The following is a 12,185-nucleotide window of genomic DNA, read 5'->3' on the forward strand; positions in this document are numbered from 1 at the left end:
TGAGCTGAATCCATTGTCTGGGCAGGGGCCCCGGGCCTAGCCTATTTAGGAGGAAGTACCAGTCGAATAATGGGTAAGGGTTGGATATGGTTATTTTTTATTATTTTGTAAAGGGATGGGATGGCTCAGGATCTTTCTAGACTGCACACTAACTAGATATTGAAGGCACATCATCCTGATTATTAGATATATTACTAGATATAAGGGCTCTAAACCACCCTAATGAACACACTCAGAAGACATCCCGGCCTCCCCAGACTTTAATAAAACAGGTAATGCCCTTTCTATCTTCGTTATTTAGAATCTAAAGATTCTTGGTGTGACTACTATTAATGGAAAGGGAGGAAAGCTTGACAATTAAGAAGTAAATTGCTAAACTTGTGTCTTTTATTCACCAATACATACCCAGTAACCTGGCAAAGTAATACTGTGATGATTAACTACAATTACATATATGAGTACATGTTTTGCAGTGGCTTTAAGTAATATTTTTTTACTTTAAGTTGGTAACTCCTAACACATTATATCAGTGGAGTGGCAGGTGTTTCACATGTTTTTAGAGAGCCACACGAGGCTTCCAGTTAAAGAAAATATGCCTAATTCCAAACCCTTGTGTACCTTTCTGGAATGCTTTTTAGAATGTTCTTTCTTGTTTATCAAACATTTGTCTTATTTTAACAGTTACTTTTTTTGTCTTTAACAGCAGAAGATGCTATAATAGTTAACAAATAAGATCTTGTTCTAAGCCTTTTAAAAGAAGTCCCACACATAAATACAGATTCACACATACACTGTTCATGAATTTCTATGTATCATGCTTCTTGACACCTTATAGACACCCATTTTGTTTAGAAAAATCTTGAGTTTCTAATACATCTTATTTACTAGATTATGTAGATCAGTCAACCATATTTCCTTGACTAAATTGGTTTGAATTTTATGATAGAAAAGAACATTATAGTTAGGTAGAATTTATTTCATATATAAAAGCTGTACAGAGCCCTTCAGCATCTGAAATGTGTGTATGTGTATAGTGAAAGAAAATCTCAATGTAGTTTAAATAAACAAAGTGAAAAGACCATTGATTAAAACAGCTGTAAAAAATGTGTGAATATCTGCCTAAATAATATAGAATCAATGGTCATTGAGCCTCGGTGAGATGAACAGAGCAGGCCAATCAATAATAAAGTAAGGCAACCAGCTTTACAGGTGAATTGACAGGAGTGTGTGCCCGTAAATATGTGTGTATACCTACTATTGCTAATATGCCAACAGGGAATGCCACATTCTGTATGTAGAACCGAAAATGCCAGTTCATTACCTTCCAATCTCTGGATGTTGAGAATATTGTGTCGTTTTCTACCTCTTGCGTCACCTGAGATAAAATTCAGGTGTTTAAAGAGCATTCTTTTAAGAGGCCCTTGGAGTGCTCCATTTCCCATGCCTGTTTTCTCCTCCCCAGGAGGGCGCACAGCTGCTACAAATGCCGCCAGTGCAGCTTCACCGCGGCCGACACTCAGTCACTACTGGACCACTTCAACACTGTTCACTGCCAGGAACAGGACAGCACTACAGCCAACGGCGAGGACGATGGGCAGGCCGTCTCCACCATCAAGGAGGAGCCCAAGGTTGACCTCAAGGTCTACAGTCTGCTCAGTCCAGACTCTAAGATGGGAGAGCCCGTTCCCGAGAGTGTGGTGAAGAGGGAGAAGCTAGAAGACAAGGACGGGCTCAAAGAGAAAGTTTGGACCGAGAGCCCCAGCGATGACCTTCGCAACATGGCTTGGAGGGGGGCAGACATCCTCCGGGGCAGTCCGTCCTTCACGCAGACAAGCCTGGGGCTCCTGACACCGGTGTCCGGCACCCAAGAGCAGACCAAGACTCTAAGGGACAGCCCCAACGTCGAAGCTGCCCACCTGGCCCGCCCTATGTACGGCTTGGCTGTGGAGACCAAGGCGTTCCTGCAGGGGGTGCCGACAGGCGGAGAGAAATCCGGGGCCATCGCCCAGCAGTATCCTCCATCTGCAGAAAACAAGTCCAAGGATGAGTCCCAGTCCCTGTTACGGGTAGGAAGGTTTCATTTTTAAATAATTCCTATATCTTGAAGGGAAAAGGGGGGCAGGGAGGGGGGACACACATCCTCTAGATCAGCGGTTCTCCACCTTCCTAATGCCGTGATCCTTTAATACAGTTCCTCGTGTTGTGGTGACCCCCAACCATAAAATTGTTTTCGTTGCTACTTCATAACTGTAATTTTGCTACTGTTATGAATCCTAAGGTAAATATCTGATATGCAGGATGTATTTTCATTGTCACCAATGGATCATAATTAAAACATAGTGATTCATCACAAAAACAATATGTAATTCTATCTGTGTTTTCCGATGGTCTTAGGCAACCCCTGTGAAAGGGTCGTTCGACCCCCAAAGGGGTCGCGACCCACAGGTTGAGAACCACTGCTCTAGATTATCAGGTCTCACCAAGGAAAGGCGGTGCTCTCTGTCAGTCGGGGGATTCATGCCTATCAGGACGGAGTGGCAGAAAGTAGCTCACCTGAGTGTGTGTCCTGTGCACATACTTGGCACAGTGCTGGGCAGTCACCTGTGTGTCACTGCTCTGGGTCCAGATTGAATGTCGGTTCATCCTTCCTGGGGATAATGCGAAACGACGACGCGGCATTCGGAGAAGGGAGGTTCCGAATCCCAGAAGGATGCACACCTGTTACATTAAAGTAGCGAAATGACTTTTACATTCTAAGGTGGTGTGACCGCATATGGTGAATAGAGAAGGTAGCAGAGACTTCAATCACTGAGAATGCAATAGCCCTTGGTGAGGCGTTTATAGGGAAACGGGGTGTTTTTTAAAACTCACTGTATAATTACGTACCAGCGACAATGCTCGTTGTTTAGTTGCCAAGAAGAGGGAAACGGTGAGATAGATCTAAGTGTGAATGGCGTGAAGAACATTCAAAGAAGAGAACCGAGAACCGTGCATTTTATATTATCGGGCTTTTTAAGGGAGAAAGACATAGTCCCTTGTGGAAAAGCAAAACAAAACCCCTGCATAGGATAAGATCCTTGATTGCTCTCTTGTAAAAATACTTTAGATTTTGAAAATTCATGAGTTCCCAATAAGTGATGCTTGCCTTTTGCCTAAGGTATCACCGCTTAGTCATTTCACCCTGACTCTGAGAAAATGTTGAGCTTCTGGATGATTTTGAAACTTGGTTCATGTGCCTAAGGTAGGATCAGAAACCAGCTAACCATAATGAAAAAGCCAGTTAGAAAATGGAGTTCAGCTGGCCCGGTTAGGCCTGCAGCTTCAGAGACCACTGGTTCTCTCTCCATGTATTCTGGGGAGAAAAATTGCTCTTTCCAGTATCTGCGTGGCTACTCTGCTCTCATTCCCTGCCCATTCTCCGAAGCCTATCTGCGCTTCTCGGGTGTTCTCGAGTGGAATTGGGAAACACTCCTTCGAGGTGCATAGTTAATTATAAAAGCTGTTACTTTTCCTGTTTGCAGTCATGCCCTGGAGCTAAGAGAAGGGCTTGAATGCAGAAGGGGTGATGCCCCGTACACTGAGTAACAAAGAATCCTACAGGGGAAAAGCCAGTTTATTATAAGGAACTTTGAAAAGGAGGAAAATGGTTCCTATGCCCGTCTAGAGGGTGTGCAATCCAGGGAGCTTCTTTTAGATAAATATATAGGGAGCTGCATTTATATAAGTGTAAGTGCTGGTTATCAGTGCTCTTACAGTTTCTGGTTCTCAGGCAGGAACGATATGTCTGAGGTTTTTAAATGTCAGACTGCACCTTGAGAGCATGGTGTGAATGGGCCTCAGCTCTCTAGCACCAGCGCTCTCCTTCCTTGTTTCTTCCACTTAAAATCGTTTTCACCTGTGACAACTCATTGCCTACCAAATTGTTTGACTCTTTTAGACTGTCTGGAATATTCTCTTTCCTGCCACCATTTGTATACATTAAGAATCTGTAATGAGGAATAATTAATTAAGCAGTGAAGTCTAAAACCTGAGCATGATAGTTACATTCTTTTTTTAAAAAAATATATTTTTATTGATTTCAGAAAGGAAAGGAGAGGGAGAGATAGAAACATTAATGAGCAACACCAGCCGGGCAAACCCAGTTTTCATGAAGTAATTCACAAGATAAAGCTTATGTTAAGGTGCCCTTGCCACTCAAAGTGCAATAATCAACACAGGACACATATGCAATTTAAAAATTTTATAACAAGATCAATTCCATACTATTTACAAAGAAAAATTAAAGACATTCACTAACTAAAAATATACATACATATTGGACACAAAACTAAAACTAGAAGTAAAAAAAAAAAAAACCACAACAGAATATTTTGAAATTTTAATTCTCGTCTGTGATTCTTATATTTCCTTCCTCACTTTGAGTACAGCAAAATTTCATAACTAAAACCAGTTAAAAACATGTATTAGAAAGACCAATATTCTAAAAACAACAAAATTATGTGCTTTATAGCATGACCCTAACTCCATTCAGCCTACTCTGTAAAAATGTTTTCAATATTTATCAGTGTTGAAATATTTTACATTAATATTTTCTGCTAAATTTTCCATATTCAAGTTTTTACTTTTAGTATTAGAAACTATATGTACAAATGTATTTACAAATATATTTGTTCTAATAATGCTATATTGTGTGCACTATTGAGATAGAAAATCACTTTTAAAACCTATTTTCCATTTCTTAAATTGCTTTCTAAATACCATGCCAATCAGTGAGGTAATATCAAGTTAAATTCTACCTTTTAAACTCAAAGATGAATAATACATTCTATAAGGCTATATTTACACAGACCCCTGTATTTTCATTCAAAATGTGCAGATTATTTTTGCATAGTTCAATTGTGCATTTATAAATTTTTATAGGGTGCTGTCACTACTCACCGGACTTCTACAATTACAAAATTGAAAGACATCGTTTTTACTTTTAGTAAATAGGATGGTGATATTCCGCTGGGTCTTCCCCCACTGATGGCAGAGGAATGAGCTGGGAAGTTTGTATTTGCTGTGATAATTTATCAATGCCAATTTCTACCACCAGAGTAAAAATCTTGTCAAATTCACAGTCAGAGTGGGCGCTGCTTAAATTCTCTCTGGTGTCTTAAAGAGTTTATCAGTTAAGACATGTGTGCATTAAAGTTGTTAATTTGGTTAATACAGTAAATATTTCACAATAAGTTAAATTAGCTATGCTTCCTATTCCAAATATCCAATAAAACTGGTGCCTTCCAAAAGCACTATTCAAAGACAAATAAAATGAAAATTTTAAAAATTCAAATTTGATTAAAATCACAGAGAAGGGATCCAACACTGTTTTAAAATATGTATTGATCATACATGTATTAATTTTGTCAGCAGTCAGAATTTAGTAGATGACAGCCTCTAAGGATCACACATCATACGATAAGGAATTTGGTCACTCACTTGCAGAACATGGTTAAGTCTCTCGCTGAAGATTTGCTGCTCAGCAGCTAATGTGGAGGAACTGAAAAAAAAAAAAAGTTGAAATGATGCAACACTAACTTGAAGTCAGGGAATTAAGGAAGTGGAGAAATTGAGAAAAACAATTTTTTAAAAAAGTATTATCATCCTCAGCTTGCTTAAAGAATGTAACTATTGCCCAGCCCCGGTGGCTCAGTGGTTGAGTGTCAACCTATGAACCAGGAGGTCATGGTTCCATTCCTGGTCAGGGCATATGCCTGGGTTGCAGACTCAATCCCTAGTAGGGGGTGTGCAGGAGGCAGCTGATCGGTGATGTTCCTCTCTCATCCATGTTCCTATTCCTTTATCCCTCTCCCTTCCTCTCGCTCTAAAATCAATAAAAACATATTATTAAAAAAAAAAGAAATTAGGTGTTGTGTATTAATCAGACAATATCTCTACAAAATCATGTGATTTTTTTTTTGTGAGTAGGAAAAAGTATTAAAGCCTTTAGATTTTTGCTAGAAATAGTCCATGTTTCAATGAAAACTTTAATTGGTACTCTTAAAACTTATAGAAAATATCTTATAAAACATGAAAGCTCCTGGAAATCTTTTAAAAGTGCAGTATTTTCATTTAACTTATAATTTGTTTCTGTGAAGAAGTTAACATATTTAATAGTGCCTGTGCTAAAAGCAGAAGTTAATTGGTTTTATATATTCAAATAGATGTTTCTTTCTCATTTTAAGCTAAACAGGGTAGTGTACTCAGAATTCAATATAGTTATGTGCCCTTTACTGACCAGTTTCTTCTATTTCGTATATTTACACAAAGGTATTTATTTATTTAATTTATTTATGTATTTATTTTGTTTAGTGGATCGACTCTTATTCACATACGACTGTATTCATTTTATTATTTCCTGCATAAGAAATGCTAGGCTTTATTCTTGTAATTGACCTTTTAGATTGGATTTTATAAGATGGATAACTTTATCTTTTAACTGATAACCACACTAATAGGAACAAAATCTTGTGTTAAACAAAGATCTGGTTAGTATCAAATGCATTTTTTATTTGTTAGTGAAACAAAAAGGTACTATTAAGATTAGTTGGTAAATATGTTGTTTCTGTGGTTAATGGCAAATCAACATTCAGCTAAACTTCTGCATGTCGTTTGTCAGAACAGAATGTCAGAGATAATTCCTAGACTCTGATTCTGCCAAGCACCATAGTTATCGGCCCACGTTCTTCATGTATGTAGGGGGAAAATAAGTCTCTGAACTGATTTCAGTTTCCCATGTGAATTTATTTAGGAAAGTTTGTCCGTTTTAAGATGCACGTTTTTCGCTGCTTGGTTCTGGCAGAGATGTTCAGCCAGGGGCTGTGGGCATTGAGTTCCAAGTTCGGGGATTTGAGTTCCAAGTTGAGTCTCTGACTGTAAAGGAAGGGCCTCCGAGAATCCCCGTTCATCTCTCTGGGAGAGGATCGGATGCCTGCGGTGCTCACAGGAGGGCTGTGCCGCTTCGTTAATTAACGTTTGTCAGGCCATTTGAGATCGTCAGATGCAGGGTTCTAGATAAGTGCAAAGTAGTGTGATTATTTGTTCATTTGGTAAATGTGATATCAACACGGTACAAAGCAGATGTTATTTCCCCTGTTCTTCGCAGTGTTAAATTTATAGTTTAAAGATCGTTGATACCGGACAGTCTATTGAGATGCAAAAATGTTCTTTTGGGGACAGTCCATTGGCAGCCAAACAGACATTCAAACAAGCGACAGTGTTGAATGCCTTTACAACCACTGACAGGAGATCGCAGGAACTTTTTTTAACCAAAGATGGTCTCAAGTGAAAAGTCTGATATTTTTTGTTTTGCTTCATGTTTAGTGAAAATGAAAACAGTCCTTCAGTTATCATATAGGTATTATTGACTTATTATCTTCTTTATGTACATAACCATTTTCCTGACCCTGTTTGAATGTTTTACATAGGTATACCAAAGAGAACAGCCTATACCAGGAAAAAGGAAATATACATTTCCCTATTCATTGCTTATGAAACAGTAGTATTTAGGCCATGTTGATAAAGTTTCTCTTTAGGTAGCCATTGGCATTTAAATTGCCCAAGAATAAAGTGTTAAAATCAAAATCAGAGCTTAATAATCTTTGTAGATCTCTGTGCTTCTGTCCTCTATAGATGTATTTCTATTGTCATGTTAGAAAAGGGTACAATTGAATTTCAAATATATTACTGGCTTACTTTAAAAATACAATCCAGTCATTGAATGAGTTAGGTGTAATAATGAATGTGATCATTTTAATTGTTTTTACTGAATAAAATCTAGGTAGCTTGTTTTCTTTTTCTTTATTGGTTATTCATTTTTTATATTGGCAGGCCACTTTTGATAGTAGATCTGTCCAAACCAATTTGACACATACATATTTGGTTTTATTGATTTGGCCAATAGGATTTCCCATTATTCTAATTTCTTTTTCGTAAGTCAGCTCCATTGGCCCAAGTATTTTTTTAAAGCACTTTTTCTTTTTTGTAACCAGGCTTTTTGTGAAGTCTGGCACGGTTCTGCTGGCCCAGGTTTCTAAGGCAGGGGAAACAGATGTATCTTGCAGTGAATTGGGCTGTAAGTGTGTAGTCACTGTGAAATGGTATCCTTCAGCACAGTATCTGTTAATTATTTCCTGTATAACTATCTTTTGCTTGACTTCCTTTTTTCACAGACTGCATGAGTCAGGAGATAACAGGGCCCCAAAAGGAACCTATTGTTGAGTGTTTTTTAGATGTTGGAAGTAAAGAGTTACATAGAAGGTGGTCCAAGTTTCAGAAGCATAGATACAGATTAATTCAAAAGTGTGTCAGCCATGAGCTACACAGTCTTGCGGTAAACCTAGTATTTTCTGGCAAAGTCCAGTCTCATGGACGGATTTCATAGAACTGTTGATCACCTAAAATACCAGGAAATTTTTTTGTCTTGGATTTGTGTGTGTGTGTGTGTGTGTGTGTGTATTTTGTTATTTGCTGCCACCAAAAAATTAAATACCGTTTCCATTGTCAGATTCTTTTATTCTCCCTTCCCTTTGACTCTGTTGGAGAACTTTCATTAAGTATTTACAGAAAAGGACATTGATGACGAGAATGGTCTGCTTTTTTAACTCAAGGAAGCTTGGCAAACAGGGTACTGCTGTATCCCGTTGGGTTGTTAGTTCAGGGAGTTGCGAAGAGTTTCAGTGAAGTTTCAAGAACTTGCTTCATTTCAACAAAGCAACATTCTCATTTATGTGTCTACAATTAGCTCTAATTTACAGATTTACAGCCGTGGGCAAACTACGGCTCGCGGGCCGGATCCAGACTGTTTGAAATGAATAAAACTAAAAAAAAAAAAAAAAAAAAGACTGTACCCTTTTATGTAATGATGTTTACTTTGAATTTATATTAGTTCACACAAACACTCCATCCATGCTTTTGTTCTGGCCCTCCAGTCCAGTTTAAGAACCCATTGTGGCCCTCGAGTCAAAAAGTTTGCCCACCCCTGGATTAGAACCTGGAATATGACTTTATTTTGGAAAAAAATCCACAATACTTTATCTTCTGGCATACTTCTTTTGTTATCATTATCAGTGATTAAGAGTAAGACAAAGGAATCTTTTTTTTTTTTTTTTTGTAAGTACAGGACATTTGTGATGTGATAAATTGAGTATTTGGTATCATTGCTCATGTCAGGTTGATCAAATAGCTCTCGCACATAATTTCACATGTTAAATTACCTCTTATACAAGATGGTGTCTCAATTTAGGAGATTTAATTTGGGCATATTAATTATGAAAGGGATGAGACATTTCTTGCCTTGGAAATTTGCCTATCTGTAACATCATTATTAACCAGGAAAAGCTAAGAATATATAGATATATTTGTAAAAGGCAAAACACACTTACAATTTTATTAATTTTTAAAAGGTAAGTAGTGATTATCAGTCAAATTTTTATGAGAATTTGGATGCAAATACAAATATTTTTTAATATATTTTTGGTAATAATAGTTTGAAGAAAGTGATGAGATCCATGACAGTGTGATTTATTGAATTGCATTTGCCTGTAGTGTTACATTTTGTTTACAATTTGGTATTAAAGACATACTAAATAATGAAAAAACGTCTTGGTAGACTCATGTCCCATAAAGTAATCTGTTCTCAGGAAATTAACTTTCTGAGTTTACCTGGTAATGTACTGAACAGCACAGTAATTCCTTGTAGCTGTCCAATTTAATTCTCAATTAAACTACTTTTGAAAGCATTGAAAAATAAAGTAATGGTTAAAATAGATGGATATTTATTTATAAGTGGTTGCCAAGTAACATAGCATTTCAGTTTCTAGGATTAAAAGTTTACTGCCTTTTCATTAACTTATTATTGGCTTAACTCCTTTCATCCTCACCAAAGCCCTTTGAGGTTGAAGCTATTATTATCTCTTTTATTTTGATGAGGAAACTGAGGCAGAGAGATGAGTTAATTTACCCGAGGTCACGGTGCTTATGATGGCAACGATGCACTTCTGACGCTGGCGATTTGGCTCTGGAGTTATACATTGCATGGCCTCCTATGACTCTCTGATTTGTTAAAATTTGGACAGCTTTCTGCAACTTCAGAATAATTTATTGTATCTAAACATATACTTTTTTGTGTTTTATATACAAAACAGAAAAATAGCTTCTTGAAAATTATGAAAGTGCCTCATACTTATTGAAAAAGAGATAGATGACACAGAACACTGAAAAGAAAATGAAGACCACTCATGAATTCTAACTCACAGATACTTTCCTATTCATGTTTTAGTGTATAATTTATTCTATATATGTATGCAAATATATATTTTATCTAAGTATAGCATCATGTCCCTCACTCTTTTATAATCCTTTTTTATTTACAATATATTGTGGATGTATTTTCCCATCAACCAGTATAACCCGCAGTATTTGTTTTAGTGCCTGCACATTATATCATGAAATAGCTATATCATGATATGGTCAATAAATGCACTATTGATGAACACCTAGGTAACTTGTAGTTTCTAGTTATAAAGAAAACTTGGATGAATCTCATTGTATTATTTTAATTTTGATCATTTCCTTAGGATAATTATCATTTCAGTTATTCAAATGAGAACATTCATCACTGATACAACAAATGGTGTTCTGTGTCCAAGTCACTGTCATGTGAAAGGATCATTTTAAGACATAAATAAATTAGCTTTTAAAAATGCTGAAAGAACAAAATCTTAGAGTATTCAATTAAGGATTAATTGGTGAACTATAAATTGACTTAATGATGAATGCAGGTAGTGAAAGAAAAAGCAAATGATAATTATTAAGAGCTATTTTTTTTATCATGTGTATGGAATGTAACAAATGCCCTATAGCCAGGCATATGGTGATGCTTACCTTGTATTGTATGCGCAGCATAGTTTATTTTGTAGAGAAGTTTATTTTCAGGCAGGACCCATTTTCCTAAGCAGAGTTGAGTCATGTGTCTTATGTGAAAGCAATCAGCTCAGCTATTCTTGCCTTTTTTAGGGGAGAAATTTCTCTTTTGCTTGTTTTTATTTTGCCTCCATGGGCGATGTTCTTGCTAACCTTCACAAATTCTCAAACCTTTTTTAAAGTTTTTTCCTTCCTTGGAGGTGTGTTGGGTCTGGTGGGTAATGGTGTGGGCTTTGTGGAAGTATAAGAGAAAATAACTTTTTTAAAAAATATATGAAATTTTAAGGATCTTTACTTTTATTTGTTGCTGAGATATTTATATTGATTCCATTAAAGAGTATTTTTCTCTGAAAGGATTTTCAGAATTCAGAATATTCTTTATTAGTAGTAGGTCTGGAAGAGATACAGTCTCAATTTACATGGAATTCTTGCTTGTTATTAACTAGAAATACAGTTTCAGGCCATTCTTAACCAATTGATAACATTTATGAAAACTTTTTATGATGCCATTTATAAATGCAAATTTTAAGTCAGCCATTTTTAGGTGGGAATCTAGAAATTCCCAAATATTACATTTGAGAGAGCTATTCATTTTATTTAAAAATAATTATTTCTTTAAAAGAAAAAAAGTCAGTATGGAACTTTTAAAATTTCTTTTCAAGTTTGTACATTGAAAATTAAAAATGCTTTTATTTACTTATAACTTTTTAGAAGCATACGTGTTTTGCAAAGCGTGGTACAAGTGAAGCAATGCTAGCCATATTTTAGAAGATACACATGTTTGATTTATTTAATTTTTAATTATTCTTACTGTCAGGAATATACAACCTAAAATTTTCTTGATAATTCAGGAAAATCCACCTACGTTGCCTGAATTGGATAAACTATTTCAGAGAAAGCTGGAAGTTTTTAAAATGTGGATTGTTTGGATGAGCAGTTTATGATCTACAAATTATCCAGTCACAGTGCCTCTCAGAACTTTATGCTGTTTTTACATATAAGAATGAAAAATATAGGATGATTTTTAAAATAACAATTCAGAGCTTGCCTCAAAGTCACATATTATTGAAAAATTTCTGAAGACTCAAAAATATATCCTAATTATTCTTGAGTAGGATGCTCAGCCCTTTGAGGTTATTTACTGTTGGGTTGGAGGTGGGTGTGTTCCACCTTTAGTATGCTCTCCCGATTCAGGCTTGACAGGATTTTATTTTCCAGTAAAA

At 36.3% G+C, this 12,185-nt stretch overlaps 1 protein-coding gene across 6 annotated transcripts in view; it reads left to right on the top strand.

Annotated features, from left to right (window-relative positions):
* Nucleotides 1-12,185, top strand: part of TRPS1 (transcriptional repressor GATA binding 1) — a 234,173-nt gene that overhangs the window by 69,538 nt on the left and 152,450 nt on the right. For all 6 annotated transcript variants that reach the window (XM_070392791.1, XM_070392794.1, XM_070392795.1 and 3 more), the window contains one exon: nt 1,463-2,066. In XM_070392791.1, the coding sequence (XP_070248892.1) occupies nt 1,463-2,066 (604 nt within the window). The remainder of the gene's footprint in view (nt 1-1,462; nt 2,067-12,185) is intronic.

The sequence above is a fragment of the Myotis yumanensis genome, unplaced genomic scaffold, assembly GCF_028538775.1.
Source record: "Myotis yumanensis isolate MYYU_CA2020_CCGP unplaced genomic scaffold, mMyoYum1.0.hap1 SCAF_15, whole genome shotgun sequence".
Classification (NCBI taxonomy): domain Eukaryota; kingdom Metazoa; phylum Chordata; class Mammalia; order Chiroptera; family Vespertilionidae; genus Myotis; species Myotis yumanensis.